The sequence below is a fragment of the Diplotaxodon limnothrissa genome, linkage group LG20 (genome assembly GCF_057381915.1).
Source record: "Diplotaxodon limnothrissa isolate DT_005_m linkage group LG20, D_limnothrissa_male_GT1.1, whole genome shotgun sequence".
Classification (NCBI taxonomy): Eukaryota; Metazoa; Chordata; class Actinopteri; order Cichliformes; family Cichlidae; genus Diplotaxodon; species Diplotaxodon limnothrissa.
In genome coordinates this window covers 22,476,692-22,496,045 of record NC_140615.1, presented here as the reverse complement: position 1 = coordinate 22,496,045, position 19,354 = coordinate 22,476,692, and the positions used below count along the sequence as shown (strand labels likewise).

Genomic DNA, 19,354 nt, shown 5'->3' with positions numbered 1-19,354 from the left:
TTGACAAAGAAGGTGGAAGATAAGGCAATAAGGCCATAAAGGACTATTTAGCACCTCCTGGATGTCAGCTCACGAGGTTTGTGTATTTTAAATGTTTTATTTTCTGTAATTAAGGATTTTTGATTGATTGAAACAGTATGCAGCTGGAGTATTTCTGGATCTCAAGAAAGCATTCGACACAATCAATCATGACATATTAATTAATAAACTGGAACGGTATGGGATCAGGGGGGTTGTACTGCAATGGGTGAAAAATTATTTAAGTGACAGGAAACAATTTGTGAAGCTGGGTGTCCATTCCTCATCATGCTTGGACATTGCTTGTGGTGTTCCACAAGGCTCTGTACTGGGTCCAAAATTATTTATTATCTATATAAATGATATTTGTAAGGCATCTGATATATTAAAATTAGTATTATTTGCAGATGACACAAATATTTTTTGTTCTGGGGGGAATCTAAAGGAGCTGCTGGATACAATTACTTCAGAAATGTGCAAAATTAAAAAATGGTTTAACAGGAACAAACTATTGCTAAATCTAAGTAAAACTAAAATTATCTTATTTGGGAATTCCCTTAGAAATGCACAAGTGCAGATTCATTTAGATGGTGTGGAAATTGAAAGAGTACTTGAACATAAGTTTCTTGGTGTGATTATAGATGATAAATTAAACTGGAAGTCTCATATAAATCTTATAAAAATAACAAAATTTCAAGAAGTGTCTCAATCTTGAGTAAAGTAAAACACATTCTGGACCACAAATCACTCCACATTCTCTATTGTTCCCTGATTGCACCGTATTTGAATTACTGTGCAGAGGTTTGGGGCAATACTTACAAATGTTCGCTATCATCAATCTTTATATTACAAAAAAGGGCCATAAGGATAATCCATAAAACTGGTTACAGAGATCATACAAATCCACTATTCTTAAAATCAAAAATTCTAAAATTCACAGATCTGGTTCATTTTCTCACAGCACAAATTATATATAAAGCAATAAATAACTTTAATATTAAAAAAAAAATAAAAAAAAAATACACATGACATATAATGTAATTGCAATGAGGTATTTCTGTAGTCTATTGATACTAGATAGTGGAAAAGGGGTGGGATTAAATAAGCTTATACTTCTTTCTGCTCCTTTTTGAACAAGAACGTTATTTGGAGTTGTGGTTGCTCGTTTTCCTTTTGTTTTGCTTTGTTCATTTGTCTCTTTTAATTCTATTTTGTTGTACTTTTTCAACATGTTCAAAATAAAGATTCAATCAATCAAAAATTGACACTACGTACAAGAGCGCATTTTGATGTGATGTTTTGTTTTATTGTTTTATCCGTGAGCAGTTCTCACGGGTTGCCAAGACCAGAAAAAACCCTGTTCTATACTACATCGTGCGTACTTCAATCCTAGAGGGTGCTACACTTACTTATTAGCGTGTTGTTGTTTTTTTTTAAATTAACTAATTAGTATTTTATGCTACTACTAATGTGATGAATCTTCAGGCAATTATCAGTATATAAAACTGAAACATTGAGCATGTTCAAAACTTGGATTTTCCTATTTCTCTTGCAAGTCTGTACATTTCTAAAACGCCTGTGGCCGGCACTTATGTGGCTTGCAATTGTTGGGAAAAATTCGAAAACTAGTTTCGGTTATGGCTCAGTTTTATTTCCCTTTAACTCATTAAATCTGAATATGTGTCTTTCCTCCATGTGGCACAGTTGCATAACCAGGGAATTCTCCACTTTTAGATCGCTCTAGTTTTGAAAGCTTGTGGGCAGCCACATCGAATCATTTATTCATGGGGGTTTCTCGCTCAGCTTTCATTAAGTTTGTGGGAAATGGAACACCTACAGTATGAAGGCATTTCTCCATATGATTTCTACTATCAGGCATTGAGACAAATAGTATTTGTGTGAGAAGAAAAGGATGGAAAGATGCTACAGCTAAGTAGCTTTCACTAAATGTTGTAATGCAACACAAGGAAAGAAATATGCAATAGATGGTAAAGTTCTCAGGGTATTTATTTACAAAAACCAAAAATAACATCAAAGACAAAACATTCATTTCACTGTAAATCCTGCTGCCCATAACTTGTTTGCTTCACTAGCTATGCTTACACCATCACTGTGCAACATAAGGCAACTGAAATGATCAGCTGGATGTACTGTGAGATTTCCCTTTAACAGAACAGTCTCTGAAATTATCTTAATTTATAAAATCCTCTCAAAATATTTCAAATTTGAGGTTATGGAAAAACAAAATAAAAAATGCAAAAAAATTAACTTGGCAGTAATTGGTCAATCCTATTTTGAATTATCTGCCTATACATTACACATACAGTCCTCAAACTTAACATCTATTTACAAAATCAGTAGTGGTATTTAGCGTTTTTGTCTTGCTTTAAAAGCAAATAAAGGTTCACTGTTTCATTATATATCTGCATTGCAAATTTACTGCACTCAATGAAATCCCAACCCCTGAAATAGACAGAGCTTTACAGATGACAACAATATAGTTCACACCAAAACAACACAGACAGTACAAGCATATGACTGGCTGTTTGTAGTCTTTGTAGTCACCATAGAGGTACAGCATAAATACTACTTTAAAAGGAACCAAATCAATAAATAAAAAAGTACATTAGAGAGAGAAAAAAAAACAGCATAATGTTGAGAGCTATCTCCATATCAACATTTAAGACGGACAAATCAGTTAAATCACTCATTGATTGGTACAGTATGTTTATACATTAGCAGATTTTAAAGATTTATGCCACAAATTTTTAAACTAGTGTGCTTAAAATTATTCTAAATGTATTAGTTTCACATCTAATACTGCTTTCCCGTTATTGGCTGCAGAACACGTGAGTGAAAAAAAGTGAGGTAAAAAAAGTGAGGTAAAAAAAACTGAGGGCCAGGGAAATTGTTTAAATTATAAGGCCATTTCAAGGTATTTACAATACAATGCTATCTTTACCACAAACTATGATGTTAAGTTTGGTAGGTAAGAGTGGGCCCTGGAGCAAAGAACACAGTTATTTGCTGCAGTTACACTTGTATTTTACCCAGAAAATAATCACATTAACAGCAATGTTAGAACTTTTTATCACATTGGATATTTTGTGACAAAATACTCAAATCTGATGCCAAATATTTTGTATAACACGTACACTGGAAATCTTCATTAAGCCAATATCGTGGTTGATTTGGTAAAACCATCCAGGCAGTTCACTTGTTGCATCAACAGTCCTTCACTCAGTCTCAACAGAGAGCACAATGGCACTGTCTTTACCGTGTATAACCAGCACACCTCGGCTTTAACGAGACAACTCAGACAAGGTAATATCTCATACAAATAAAACAATTATATTTGTGCATTTTGGAACAAAGGTCAGGTTATAAAAAAAGAGGCAAAGAACAGAGTGGAAGGAAAGAACACTGTGCAAAAGCTGAGCCCCTCTGTGCATCATCCACTCCAGTGTCCTCCAGGTTTCTCTAGATATGCTGAACTCTGGCCTCACCGAGCAGCGGACTGGCCAGGCTTTTTCTCTTTTTTTCATCTTCTTTCTCATTTTCCTTCTCATCACTGGTCATGGCGAATGCCTGCACTTGTCTCATCTCCCAGAAGGATTGTGACTTATGGGAATGCTTTTGGAAGAGAAGAAAATTCTGGTCAAAACTTTAATACAAGTGTAAGAATGTATAGTATTCATATAATTAGTGATATTTAAAAATAAATCCAGTTTTGCCAAAACACAGATTTGCTTTCTTTTTGTTTATTCCTCAGTACTGTTGACGAGGATTATGTATAAAACTAAGACAGAAGACTGTTGTATAACAAATGCTCACAAGCAGCATTTTGGTTTAGTGCATGTGGATACTGTGTTTCAGAACCATCTGTAAATAGTAAACCTGTGGATTAAAGCCATAAGTGTGCAGAGAGGAATTCCAACCTGAAGATGGAGATCCAGGACACTACCAGGTGAGTTGAGCTAACAGTTCTGCACACGGAGCAGTGAAAATAAAAAGAACGGTATCAGTAACAAGTCACAGAAATTAGTGCAGCACTGCAGAACAGTAAAGCAGAGACTGTATTGGTCTATAGGAACTGGTCAGTCTTACAGAAGAGCATACATTTGTTGTGACTGCAAATTAAAAGAAAAAAGTGCAATGAACACAAATGAAAGCACAAGATCTTAGTATAGAGCTGGCTGATTACTCACTGATGAGGACTGCTGATTGTGTGATCGTTCCAGTTTCATCCCCTTTGCTCGATCAGGTTTACCAGGCCCTGAAGGATAGGTTAGCAATGTGTGAAAAGACTCATACCTGATATAGACAGTTATATAAATATTAAATGATACAATATGAATCATTTATGTTTTGGAAAAAAAAGAAAGCTTTTACTTGTTTTGCAGAAGAAATAGAAAGTCAACTTTATTACACGTTAAAGAGGTTAGATAAAAGACTATACTTGCTAATTAATATTCTGAAAAGATAGTTGCATATCAATTTCTCATTATATATTACACTTGTAAAAAATATTATTTTTTATTATATGTTAACATCCTCATTACAATCACAAAGCTACATGATTATTTATTAGCTTCTTATTACAATAAGTCATGAATTGAATGCATTAATTATGCATTGCTTAACCATGGGCTTTCTTCACTTTAACCCTTCCCTTTAAACTTTTAATACGCTGGACCTTGTTCACAAAGCTGTCTCTCTCACCTGGGGAGCTCCCACGACTGGTGGTAGTAGTGTTACTGTTGTTGTCCTCCAGCCAAGTGTTGTAGGGGAAGGAGTCTCGCTTATGTGGTGTTCCAGCAGATGACAGACTCTCCTGGAGAATATGGCAAGGTGACCAAGAAAACCAGATTATGTAGATTATAGTGAAAAAACAAAAATGTGATAGCTTAAATACAATTTATAATTTGTGTTTCTACATGTAGTACATATACAGGATACACTGCTTACCATGCCTGTGTCGTATTCCTCTGTTGCCTCTGTCTCATTCTCCTCCACCACACTAGCAAAGCTGCTGGCATTGGAGGACGAGCGGGAAAGGTCGTGGGCCTCAGGGATGGATGCGGCCCTGCCAACAAGATAAGAACTACACCCTGGGTTAACAACTCCAACCTGATTTTATCTTATGTATAGTGATACTACATGTTAACCTAAGGGAGGATTACCCAGCAGTTACACAAATACAGGAATGGCAAAACATGCTATTTAAAATTTTCAGTGAGTGTCCAGGGGATATGGTAGGAGCCTGTTTATTATATATACCTGTTCTTGGTAGTTGTGAGCACCTCAGGAGAGCTCTGATTGGATGAATTGTCAGATTTGGGATCTTGAGAGGCGTGGCCACTGTCAGGTGTCTTCTGAGTGTTTGGGGAGTTATCTCTACTGCTACAAGTTAAAAAAATAGTGTGAAAAATAGGAAAAAAAAGTTATTTTATGTAGACGATGGTCTACAGGTATATGCTATGTAAATGATCACAGGAATCTTCTCCCACCTCTTCTCCTGGACTTCTTGAATGTTTTCAATGCCGATGGCACTGCTTCGCCGGGAGCTGAAAGGGCCAGACTTTTTCCTGGTTGGGCTTTTCCCTGGGATTATCAGAGACTGACAGGGAAAGAGGAAAACCGTTCAGGGACAATGCCAAAATATTTCCAATACCTTGTATAATAAACTAGGTTCGTTTCAAGAGCTTATCACTTTAGGTATTTATGACTGAGGAGAGCTAATGGTTACTTTGACCACTGAACCATTCATTTGTCGTGTACTGTATCATAGAGAACAGTTTGGCAAAATTTCAAAAACATATCATCCTGAATTACCAGGCTGAAGAGTAACACTGCTCCCTCCGAGCTGTCAGTATGATGAAAAAAATGTTAAAATATGCTTTTAGCAGCTTAATGACAAGCCCTGGTGGCAGTCTTTCAGCCAGAACAGAGCACACTAAGGCGGGAGATGAAAGATGGGTTTAAAAGCTCCAGAGCCTAACACTAAATATGCTTTCTCAGCATCTGCTTTGTTCGTTCAATCTCCCTTTTAATGCTCTCGAAATGAGAACTTTAAAAAAAAGAGGCTTTTATTTAATGTGGCTTCAAAGAGCAGTGGGGGCGCAGGGGGCGTTTTTCACAATTTCTCTGTAAGGGGCTTATTAAATTATAAATATTCATTATTTTTTAACAAATACAGAATTAAGCACACTGGAATGAAACTATAGAGTAAAACTGTAGCAGGTGTGCACATACTGCAGTAAAGCAGAGAAGAGAATAAGAGTAGAAGCAAATACTCTTAACAGTTCACACATATATTAGTCTAGAAAATATAAAAGATTGGACTTGCTAAAGCAACTAATTCACTGGAAAATGGGCAGGACTATGTTCACAGACTAAAATGATGATGCCTTTTAAATAATATATCCTGTCTGTAGCACACAGTTTCTGATATACACATTAGGGAGCTGAAATGTGCAGAGAAACATGTTTGGCTATGATGCAAAGGAGCCATGCAAACAAGAAAAGGAAACAAAGACGGAAAGCAAGTAGTTGGAGAGTAGTTAGAATTAGACATGAACCTCTTCTACTGTTCCTATCCCTATGGCACTGCCTCGGCGTCCATATTTACTCGGACTTTTGCCTGGGACAAGCAATGACTGATAAAAACAGTGAGAAAGAAAGAGACAGAAAAAGAGAGAAGAGACAGAAGAGAGAGTGGTGATGACATATGAAAAAACAAGGAGAGGTGGGAAAAAGGGGGAGGAGGGGAGAGAAAACATGAGATATATACAAATACATATGAGATATCATGCAGTAAGTCATGTTGTCCAAACAAACTACGAAAGGCGTGTTAGCTGGAGAATACAGGGGGAGATATTTTGGTTCCATGGGTGCGACACAGGCAGCTGAATGGGAGAGAGTTATGTGAGCTGTATGTCTGAAAAAGGAAAAGGAAGGTAAATTCAGCGGAGGAGGGCACACAGCATGTTATACATTAGGAATCAAATCAAGACTGGCTTATGAACAAACAGTAAGCTCATCAGTCATACTCACTGATGAAAGATATTATATAAAAGTCTAATATGTCTAACACAGAGAGAATTAACTTAATCAGTTTATATAAGATACACAGTATCTCTCAACATATACCCTACATATAACAGACAGGCCACCATATGTAGTCACTACTGATGGAAAACTTGTAACTGTAACTAAGGTAACAGTCATATTTTACTTTCAACTGTGAAAAAAAAAGAAAAATAAGTGTCCAAACACAGACTGTATACAAAAGCTAAACCTAGTTTTCAAGGCTTTTTGATTACAAAAAGAAGTTCACTTTCATCAAAGTGTACAAGAAAACAATCCTCGACTCCCTCCATGTACCCACTAAGCATGTTCTGAGTTAGTTTTTGATCTGTGTGTTAGGTTTTTAATCATCGCTTTCAGGTGTTATTGAATACAAATTTATGTTTATTTTGCAAATTATAGCTCCCATGGTTCTCTGGGAAAAATATAGAGCAGGGTGGGCCTTTCAGATTGGGCTTATCTTATAATTGCCAAGCTACTGAGTGCCCCCCAGTTTCATAATGGGAGTTAGTCCATGCTCATGAAATCCAGTTTTTAAAAAAAAACAACAACTCAAGGCTTTAAGAAAAAGGGGCACCAACCTCATGGTGGCTGTGTCTGTCTTATATATGCAGCATATATGTGCACAAGTTTAGTTACAGCAGTATTTCTGAATAAATTATTTAAACTGAAAAACACCTGAAAAGATTTACAACTTTTCCTCTTGATGACATAAATATCAATTTCCCCAAAAAATGAATTTAAAATCATTGCGTGATTATTAAAAGAAAAAATGTAAGCATACCCACACATTATACACACTATCACACAAAGACAACTCCAACCCATGTTAGAAATGAAGTGATCGCTCATTAACAATGCAGATGCATGGGCATTTAAATCACGTGAACACAATTAGAAAAAAATGCTTTAACCCATTCAGCTTGTGTCCTAAACATATCCACTTTCATGACTGTTAAGTCAATCCGTTTTGGTGGTGGTAGACAATGTGCAACCTTTGCAAAGTGACAGTCAAGTTTAAGACTCAGGCATAATTGCTTCCCGTGTCCAAGTGTGCAGTCGCTCTCTCGCTGTGAGAAGTTAGTGCTGCAGGCAAGTGAAAGAGAAGGGGGTATGAACTCTGTTAGATCTGCAGAGGGGGAGGCAGAAGCAGCGAGGCTCACCTCGCCGTAGGTACTGGAGGAGTGGGACTGTACTTACTATCCCTGGGAATTTAGGGCTCTCTGCGGGGTTGTGGTTAAAGTTGCCGCTCAGGCTAGTGGAGACTGTGTGCGGCTTCTTGAAAGTAAGACCCATGGCATCCATAGACTGGCTTCTGCTGCGCATCACCCTCTACAGAGAGACGAGGAGGAGGAGATACATTCAGATGGTGCTGACCTCTCTGACCCCTCGGTATCACTGAACAGGCCAAGAGGAGCCTGGGGGCTGTCCCTGAACACTGACCACTACAGGCAGAGAGCACTGGCCAGATTCTAATTCTAACAGACAAGAAAGCGACAGAGAACACTAGTATGCTTTAGTGCCTGAAGGAGGTTCAGATGAGTCATTTTTATTTAGGTAGGTGATAAGAGAAGAGAGTGGGAAGTAGAAGGGCCAAGTGGCTCAAAGATGTCTGACCACACTGAGTCTAATCAGAGCCAGAAGAAGTTTAAAGCCCAGTGCACCTTTTTACGAGCATGAAATAATGTGGAGAGGCAGAGGCGTCTGATGATGAAAGGAAATTATCCGTTCCATCCACATTCCCCAAATTATGACACATGGAGATGATAGGACCATATAGATACGTGAGCGGTGGCACTGAAACGTGGCGAATCACAAAACAACTATAAAGCATGAAGAAGAAAAGCTGGGAAGCAGAGAGCGGTATGTTCCAGGAGGACAGAGCAGCAGAGCTTCTCTTCATTCAGATACAGATTAAGAAAAACCTTCTACAGCTCAGTCTGCATATAGACAAGAACAGAAGAGAAATACTGCCAGAGAGAAGTCGCGCTCATGTTCACATAAAAAAAACATCTCTCAACAGGTAACAATGAATACTAATTAGAGATGCCACTTTACAGGCTAATATTAAAATGTAATTTAATACTAAAAGTTTGACATTTTTGAGAAATATACTGATTCCTGTTGGGAGTTAGATCAGAAAATCAATCTCAAATCTGTCTGCAGTATAAAGTCACAGCTAGCAGTGGGTTATCTCAGATCAGCATAAAGGCTAGAAACAAAGAGCATACTGGCATCTCTAAAACTTACTAATTAATACATTATCCAAGGGCAGAAATCGCTGGTTTTGTATGGAATAAAACGACTGAGTTGTCTGAGAACACTGTTTGCCTCTGAGGCAGGTGGAGCTTCTCTCTTTTATCAGTGTTTTTGCTAAGCTAAGCTGCTGAGCTTGAATTTAAATGATGTAAATAAGAAAGCTCCTTTTGTTTTGCTTGTGCAAGTAAAACATAAAACCCTAGTTTCTAAAACAAGACTTTGAATATGCAAACTAGCTTCAACTTTTTCTTTCTGAGAGTTCCAGTGAAGCTGTCGACCTGAAGCTCCAGCCTCTGCTTTTCCAGTTACCTTAAAAGACTCAAAGAAGCCTCCTCCTCCAGCATTCCCATTTTCCAGCTTGTCGTCCTCTCCTCCAACACCCATTATGGCCTGGCTGTTTAAGTGGAGCTCCTCATAAAGAGTCTCCAACAAGGCCGATCGTGTTCTCTCCTGTCGCGCACACACACACACACACACACACACACACACACACACACACACACACACACACACACACACACACACACACACACACACACACAGAAATGAGGCAGAGGGAAGTAAATAAAATTTTTAAGGCTGTCAAAAGACGTAAAATGTTTTAAGTCTTTCTTAGAAACTTACCTCCAATTTGGCAAATTTCTCAGCTTTGTAGCAGGCATATTCTGCATTGATTAGCTTAGTAAAAAGGAATTCATGGAATTCGGGGCCCTGCAAAAAAGGATTAGTGAGGTAAGGCATCTTCTCGGAAACTAAAAGATGATCAGTGAGGTCAAAGATCTTCATCTTCTTACTTTTTTAAAGATGGCAGGGTTTGGGAGGGCGGGGCCAAAGAAAGGTACATCATCCCGTGCTGTAACTGACACCTAGAAAGGAAGATAAAGATGAAGTGCAATAAATGCTTTCAGGAGAAAACGTCATAAATGAGAGGAAGCGGGTTACCTTGTAGAGAACATTGTCGGAGCAGGGGTTGACCACTTGGACTACAATGTAAGCGTGGAGAAAGTTGGAGGCGATCATGTCTGGTACAAAGGGAGTATTTTCTTCTTGGAAAACGATGGCGACAATGTCATTTCCTATGTGCCTTTTTCTCTGCAACTGCAACATAACAGCCCAACAGCAACTTAGTTTTATACATAAATATATATACATATTTTATATAAAAGGGTGTAAATGATTATTTTCTCATGTAACAATTGACACAATGAAAGGAGACAAATGCCAAGCATTAGATGAAATGTATGAACAAAGTTAATGCTCCCTGGAACTCCCTCCCTGGAAAAACAACTGGTTTTTCTACTGATTACTGTTAGTATCATATTACTGATAACACAAAGCTAGCTAACCAGGAATATTTCCAACTGAAAACATCTAAAAGGATTAAGTGGGATGACAATTACACAGCATTTGCGTTAAAAAAGAAAAGACTACACAAATGTCTTTAATTTCTAGCACCAAATAAAGGCAAAGTCTGAATCTTTACACTACTAAGTCTATGAAACACCACCAGGGGGTGCTGTTTCCTCGATGACAACCTCCACAGAAACAGTTTGCTCAAAGTAGCCCATATGTAGCACTCACTGCTGCAGGAGAGGCTGAACATACAGGCATTGGTCTTATCTCTGTTTGTGGATGGCTTGATAGTGAATGATAGCATTTTTCATCTTGCAATCCTCAGTTTTTGTGTGAATGTGTGAGATAAAAGAGAAAAAAAAGTTGCTGCGTGAGCAATGCAGTGCTACATCTCAGCTTTAAATCATCTTGAGGAATGAGTGCTGCTCACAGACGCAGACACCAAAGCATTTGCTGAAGTAATATATCTCAAATGCCAGGGAGTTGTTGTTTTGGGTTCTTTTTGTAATTTTATACTGCAGGCTTTTTGCACAACAGGGATGCACATATGCAAAATATGGTTCTGTGATGCCCAGAGGGAACCTGCCTAACCATCCTTTGAATCATAAAAGGTGTGTTAGTCTGGTATTGCATTACAGTACCTGCTGGGTGTCCCCCTCTGTGTAAGGCAGCTTTGTGGACACATGAAACATGACCTCTTTGTTGCGGTAGTTGCAGTAGACAGATTCTGTGCCAGTCTGCCCGTGAGTCACATCTAACCCTCCGCGGAAACTGCAAGCACACAGAACCATGTCTAGGAGGATATTCTCCACCATCACTGCAGCAGCGTCACCACCTTTCATGAAGCTAGTCTGATGTAAATTGTAGTGGCATTATGTTATGAAATATTAGATGGGGGATATCGAATGCTTTCAAACCACTGTGAGGACTTTACCCTTTAAAGTTATGCAGCTCAATTTTCTCTCCGAGAAACTCCAGGAATTCTACAAAGGCATGGCTCTCTTCGTTGTTGCCAAACAGCTCTTCCTCTGAAGTCTGTAACAAATAAAATTAATTTTAAAAATAAATAAGCGAGCGAGCTTTTTGCAGAACGATGAGAACAGTTTGTATGAGTACTGCATAGTTTGCAGATAGGTTCCTAATGACAGTGACGATATCTGAGAAGAAAAGGGAAAACTAATTATGGTAAGGTAAAATTGTTTTTGCTAAATAGTCAGCAGTGGCACAGTGAGAGCTGTATGTTGCAAGTGTTATTTTTTTCTGGAACAGATCACTGGGGTCAGTAACTAGAAGCGAGACAACGTGTATCCAGTGTGTGTTTTGCACTTTTGTTCAGACACGGTGCATTTGCATTTGAGATAGCAGAGGTTGTTCCAATTAATTACAAAAGTAGGTAGAACATTTGAAATAAGGCTTTAGGAAACATTATGATTGTGATGGACTGCTGATTATCAATTGTCAGTAACTAGAGCGATGATCTGAATAAAAATGCCTCCTTTAAAACAAAGGGATGCTAACAATACCTGGGACAAGGTCCCACGGCTCATTTCACTATTTATGATTTGCTTTCTCTGTGCAGTGAGCCTATTTGATCATGCCTGAACATCCCTCCTGAATGTAAGAGGGTCTTTTCTATCTTTGTGAGAAGGCCAATTAGATCATTTAACATGTTTAACAATACATTTCAATTTCTGTAGTATTTGCAAAATCAAAAGAAAAGATTTCTACACAGTGATGTCTCGATTTAAAGGTAGAAAAGCACTCAACACCTCTTTTGCCACCCCACATAGTAAACAAGAGGGCTGTGATTGCCTCAGAAAATGAGAGGGTGTGCTGAAGGCAGCCACAATGACTGGGCTTAAGTGAAAGCCATAATTAAGACCACAGAGGACCAAGTATAATAAGCTTCCTTAAAAATGGATGCAAGTACTTCTACAACACTGCTTTTGCACCTGATCACATCCAGGCTTTATTGCTTACCTGTCCAAACTTTTGATAGATGACTCCAAACTTAAAATTGTTGCTTATCACATGTTCATCGAAAGTAACAATAAGTCTTGAAGCCTGCAAAAATCACAGATATAACGTTAAAGAAGATGTATATGGCTATATCTAATTATATTTATCTGTATATATGATTTATTTCTCCTGTGTATACAAGATGTTTTTTTCCTTTTCTTTTCTCTCTCTCATTTTTCTTTTGCTAACATGCTTCAGTGCAAAGGTTGATAAAAACCTCAATCCCATTCAAAGATGTACTGAAAAGTTTGACTGAAGGTAATATGAGGCTTGCAGTATATTATTAAATATGAAATTCCATCATTTCCCCTTCAACTGTAGGATATTGCTTAAAGCAGCTGTGAAAAAATCTAACCAGATGCTGAAAGCTCATACTTCTGGGCCTAGAAAGAAAACCCTGAAAATCTGTGATCCAGAACTTACTTTGGGATAAAGGACAGGATAAAAGCGGTCCACGTTGACCTCTTCACAGACAAGCTTGAATTTAAAAAAGCCGTGGGAAATAATGTCAGAATGTGCTGGAAGTGTCACAGCAGCTTATCTTTAGACAAAAAAAATATAAAAATGGCTTCTTACCTTGGCCATTTGGACCACATTTGGAAACTCTGTCAGACAGGAAATGGGGATCACATCGTGGTAGGTTTTCAGCTTGGTCCTGATGAAGCCATAAAGTAATTAGTGTGGGTTTTATAGCCATATAACACGAAGCAGCGTTTCTCAGAATCTATCAGTTGGTGCAGAGATGATCCGGTATGGACCATGATCAAAGTTCCCCGCCCTTGCCTCTCTTTGCCTTCTCTCCCTTTCACCATCCCCACCCACTAACTGGCCAAAATAGTCCATCTGTTACTCTTCTGTGGAAATGACAGAGCTGTTGACACTCTTGCTGGCTTTACGACTCTTATGATAACACCCCAGGCGGATGTGTGTGTCCGGTCAATGCTGGGCAATTTAGGGGGTAAAAAATTACTCTGTAGCTAGAGCTTGTTGTTCACAAAAGAGGCAAAATCTTACACATTAATTACTTCAGATTATGAAGTAACCAGGCAGACTTAAATTGTTGATTTTCTCAGACAATTGGGCAACATTGTACTGAACCCTGCATGAAAATTAAGTGTTACCTGAGCATTAGACGCAGATGTTCCTGGTCACCGATCACCTCGTATTTTAGGGAGAACACCAGATGTCCAAGGACACTGTCCACTGAATAGTAATTAAAGTGTTCCTGAGGGCACAGCATACATTAGTACCACCATTAGTATCTGTCATAAAGAGGCACACATGTGCACAACACGGGTAAATGTGCTCCAGTTTATTCATTTCCTGTCTGAGTTCCTTTGTTTACTCGTCCTCTGCTACATGCAACCAATTTTGTTTACTGGTATTATGTGTTTGCAAGAACACTTGCAAAGTGTAATGCATCTTCATTAGCCACAGTGTGTGAGGTGCCTAATTGTGAGGCAGGCTTACTGTTTGTACTTTATTATGCAGAGATTTGCTTATTTCCTATTTGTCCCATTACTGTAATGAAGAAGAAGTAATGCAAAATATTTCATGACAGCAATGAGACTCATTTGAAGAGGAAGGAAGCTGTTATAATGAGAACATGACGTGAATATGACTTTGGCAATATCACTGTGGAAGAAAACAAATCTCTGAAAAAATTGTAGTAATTTAACTAACTTAGTACAGTTATTAATATTCTCATTAACTGTAATTTTAACCATGAAATAGAAGAGAATTTGACAAATATAATGGGGGAGCAATGGGGGAGATATTTAAAATGCATCCAGCTAAATATAATCTATCAGGGACATCGAAATGTCACAGATGATATGGTTAAAAACTATGCTAAATATGGTAACTTACTCAGTTAAGTAGGTTTAAAATAGAGCTGCAGAAGAGGCAATACAAGGGGAGCCCTTAGCCAGGACTGCAAATCAGCAAATGCAAAGCTGATTTAACTTAATATGCAAACTACAGTTTACTTGTCAGCAGCTCCATGTGTTTCTGTCATGTGCAGAGTAGCGAACCTTGCCCAGGAAATGTTTCCTGAAGAGCGTAGCCAGGGTGTTACATTCCAGCTTGGTCCGAGTGTTCGGGGACAGAGGCTGGAGAGGCTCCGTGTCTCCAGCCTGGCTCAGCTCATGGTTGGTCCCTTCAATCCAGTAGCCCCCAAACTGTGGCAGGAGGATAAGAGGAAAGGGGCTCTTTCTCCCCAGCACCTGTTTCAATAAAAAATAGCAATGAAACACAAGGTTACTTCTCAGAGATAGACAATGAACTAAAAATTTGACTTGAGAAAAAATTAAAAAATTTTAAAAAATTAAATTAAAATGAGATTCGATTAGCCTGAGTATTTACTAGTTTAATAAGAATGCTCGTAAAATTTCTGATCACAGCTAGTCTTTTGAGGCTTAAATGAACATTTTATTGAGACTTTGGATGTCTACAACACTGAGTCAACTGCTTTCAATATTTCTATGCTTTTATTGGAATAAAATAATAATAGTAACAATAATACTGCAACACAGCTTCGTACCTCATGGACACTTGGGTACGGTATGTAATCCTCCTCAGTCTGGAAAAAAAAAAGAAAAATGCTTTGTTTCCTCATCGAAGAAGGACAATAACAACAAAATAATAACGACTTTACATTCCCAAAGGACACTGTTTCAGAGTAATTGCATAACAGTTATGCAATGAAAATCTGTTTAGCAATGACACAGAAATCAGCCAGCAATGCACACCTTAATGAAAGTAAGACTATTTGGCACACTGGTGATATAAAATGCTTCATCACTTTATAATTATGTGTTCAAAAGCCCCTTTCAGAACTTTAGTCTACAGAGCTTAGCATCCCACTTGCTTGTTCCTGTATGGAACATGGGCGTTTCAGTGCATTATGAAGAACACGTTGTAATACTGAATGCTGAAATAATTGCCATGTCTGTCAGAGTAAGATAAGGTGGAGCAGCCGTGGACAGTGAGAATGAATAATTTGTGTTGCTACATGAAGAGTTATACCTTAAGAGGCGGAGGAAAGGTGCACCTCTGCTCATCCATCCTGTTCCCCTGTAAGAGAAGCAGGTTACAAAAGGACAGGAGGGTCACACAAAGTGGCATGGAAGTCCACAAATACCTAAAGTCAAGCACAAAACCAATCTATGAACACAAACTGTGACATAAACAAAAGGCAAAAGAAAAAGATCAAACTCATTATGTAACAGCTCAGTTTTCCCCAGAGATGTGCAGCAGGCAACAAAGCAAAGTCAAAAAAGGGACAGATGGAAAAATACAGAAAGAGATCCATTATGGTCCTCAGAGTGAGGAGAGTGAAAGACGTTACAGACGTGAGTCTGGAAGTGACAGAGAACTTTATTAAACACACTGCAGAAAAGTGTGAATAAGAGTCTTGGGGTTAAAAAGATTTATAAGTGACAGTCGTACAACTGCACATGGGGTGTGTCTACGTGAAAAGAGAGTGAGGAGGATCGATGCAGAAAAAGAGATGCAGCGTTACTAAATCAAGGCTAGATGATGGCGCCGACCATCATGGAAGACGATGCAGTCATCAATACACTGTCCATCAATACATTGCCAGTGGAAATAGACAATCCTGCGTCACGTCCCATGCAAAAGAAGAATTACTGCCAAACATGAAAGAATAGTGTAGTGAATAGTGAAGCACCATTGTGACTGCAATTCATATTTTTTAAAAAGAAGATAAATGTGCATTTAAAAAAATAATGCACAGATGTTCTATTATAAAACACATGTCTTGTCATTGGGAAAGCATGAATACAGAAAACATCCTTCCAGAGTCGTCAGAAACCAGGAAATAGATTCTGAGGTGAGATAATGAGCTTACAGTTCGGCAAGCTAAAGTTTCAACCAGAACGTTAACAAAGACACCGAGACAAACACATTGACAACACTCCTCTGAAAATACTCAAAATCCCTCTCATGTTCAGAGAGATTATGAGTACTGCAGCAAAGGAGAGCCAAAGTGTTGCAGAATTAGGAAGAGACACTGGCTGGTTAGTTGCTTATTGAGCACAGCTTAGAGAGCCAAGACAAAATACAGAGATGCGATCTTTTATCATCTTACCTGCATCTTTTCAATCATTTCAAATAAATCTGGGGTCTGGAGAGAGGAGAATAAGATTCAATGTTTAGGCTTCTTTGTCTTGAGTGCAGAGGTTAGTTTGCCTTTGACAGGCGTTAGTGAAGGTTCGCTGAGTTCAACACTTTAAAATCATCACACTCCATCCAGTGACAGAAAAAAACATCTCTGGAACACCGCCTTTACATGGTTATTGTTAGGGTGTCAGATCTCACTGCTATATTTGCAATACTGCATGATGGGATTACATTAATTCAAGATAATGTGTGTGCAACATTCTATGCACTGCTTATTAGACATGAAAAAAATCCCGGTATGTGCATTTGTGTCAGTGATGCTCTTTATGTTTCAGAGAGCTCTATTCACTCTTTACAACTGTTAATAACCCAACATCTTGCAAAACAAAATTCCAAATAGACTTTTTAAAACTTTTAGAGGGCAAGAGGTCTATATAGTCAACATTTTACGTCTACAGTTAAGGTCTCTGAAAACCCCTCAAAAAGTATAATAATGCAACATTTTCTGTAGAAGTCTTCTGAAAGATGCCAGAAATGCCTTAAAATTAACTAATTAGGTGTTATTTGATACAAACCTGACATGGTTAGGAATGTGTTTGAGCTGTTAAAAGCATGAGGACAAACTGACCTTAAAAGAAGCGGTAAAGTTTACATTTAGGAAAGCCTACAGTAGAGCAGATGTCGTAAAGCTGGTAAATTACACATTCTTAGCCAGATGTTCCCACCACTTTTAAAACAGCCAACGTCTAAGCTCATATTTATTTTAATAAACATGTTACCTTATTGCAGAACATGATCTTGTCACATCTCACCGTCACGTGTGACCGACAGGAAAATGAAAAATCGACCCCTTTCTTTAGAACGAACCACAGTTTGTCTGGACATCACATTCCAAATCGCATATGTCATGTGAGCATAATGACAATAAATATTGCAAAAAATGATGAAAAACAATTGTCCGTGGACATATTGGTTTTCGGTAATTAAGTAAAAGGCTGAAAAGTTCAGCCAGTAAAGCCTGACAAAGTCAAACACTTTGTGTACAGAGCAATCGTGTCTTGGCTTTCAGTGTGACTGTGAGTAAAGTCCTCCACCATGTGCAAACAATAGTCCGCCACAAACCCTGAAAGTAAATAGCTCTGGGTTTAGCCAGAGATTCCCATATGGAAAACAAATGCAAATATTATGTCTAATAAGACTTATAAATTTACTATGATTTATTCATAAAAGTGGGAGCTTTCGCATTATACTCACGGAACATAACAATAAGTATAACTTGAATATGAATTGTGTTACTTTCAATAAATAGTATGAGAAGTAAGTGTTATAAGACTCATAAATCTATACACATAAGATGGATTATGAGTATGAGAACTGCTTTGCTAGATATTATCTTTGGGCTTGAACAAAAACAAGTGTGCTATAAATGTCTCTCTCTCTCATATATATATATATCTATATATATATATATAGATATATATATATAGATATATAGATATAGATATATATATATATATATATATATATATATATATATATATATATATATATATATATATATATATATATATATATATATATATATATAGATATAGATAGATATAGATATATAGATATAGATAGATATAGATATATAGATAGATATGTCATTAGTTTGGAGTGACTGTCTGTGCCTTAACTTAAAGGCGTCCTCTCCACTTTGTCTGTCATTTGTTGATGTTTTGTATGCAGCATGTTCCTAAAATAAAGCTACTTACATTGCTGGGTTTCTTCCAGTGTGTCTTTGTCACCATTGGAGCATAGTTGTGTTTGTCAATATTTTTAGCCATTTTTAATTCTCCTTGACAAAAAGTCCTGCAGCTTCAAAGATGTCCCAGTGTCACTGACTTCAGCAGATTTGGATTAAATGCTCCATGACTGCTGTGCCTTTCTGAAATGGCAAAATCCTAGCTGCATCGCCGCTGTTTGCAAGCATCACTGACAAAGTGTTGGATCAGACAAAGTTGGTGACAAGATCCACAGACTCTCCCAGTGTGTGCTCTGAGCATACAAGATTATCTGCAAGTTTATGTCTCAGGTTGCAGGCAAACCTGCTATTGCTTAAAGCTGAGAAGTAATCCTCTGACTGAAGCTGGAGGTGTCTAGCCTTCTGCTGATCCCTCTTTGTCGCTCTCTATCTCTCAAAAGCATTGCAGGAAGAACTCCAAATTTTATACCAACCACCTCTGTCTTTACTACTATCTGTATCCTGGCTTAGGCTGACAGGTGGCAAGAGGTGGAGTCCAACCGTTCTACGGTCACAGACAACAGCTGCAACTATGTCCTGTTTACAGATCACCTATTACACTAGAATCAGGATATAGCATAAAGTAGATGTTAGAAAACTATGCAAACCAATGGTAGAATGAAAGTAATAAAAAGGAACAATCTTTTGATGAAAAACAAGACATCTCATTTTTGCAGAAATTGACAA

General features: G+C 37.9%; 1 protein-coding gene across 3 annotated transcripts; it reads right to left on the bottom strand.

The window, feature by feature from the left end:
• Positions 1–3,148: 3,148 nt before the first annotated feature.
• Positions 3,149–17,838, bottom strand: LOC146610902 (rap1 GTPase-activating protein 1-like). 3 transcript variants are annotated; one of them, XM_085343920.1, is made up of 23 exons: positions 17,661–17,838; positions 16,850–16,885; positions 15,766–15,813; positions 15,281–15,319; positions 14,772–14,963; positions 13,860–13,963; positions 13,315–13,393; positions 13,162–13,215; positions 12,700–12,783; positions 11,654–11,754; positions 11,361–11,490; positions 10,309–10,464; positions 10,161–10,232; positions 9,991–10,077; positions 9,676–9,816; positions 8,308–8,439; positions 5,529–5,638; positions 5,299–5,421; positions 4,987–5,122; positions 4,741–4,852; positions 4,227–4,294; positions 3,957–4,004; positions 3,149–3,651 (listed from the first exon to the last, which is right to left on the bottom strand). In XM_085343920.1, the coding sequence occupies exons 1-22, from the start codon at positions 17,673–17,675 to the stop codon at positions 3,996–3,998; spliced, it is 2,028 nt and encodes a 675-aa protein (XP_085200046.1). In that variant the 5' UTR covers positions 17,676–17,838; the 3' UTR covers positions 3,149–3,651; positions 3,957–3,995. The 3 variants fall into 3 exon arrangements, with proteins under 3 accessions (XP_085200046.1, XP_085200047.1, XP_085200048.1); XM_085343921.1 differs by having other exon boundaries at positions 5,299–5,418; XM_085343922.1 differs by lacking the exon at positions 8,308–8,439.
• Between the last annotated feature and the right edge of the window lie 1,516 nt (positions 17,839–19,354).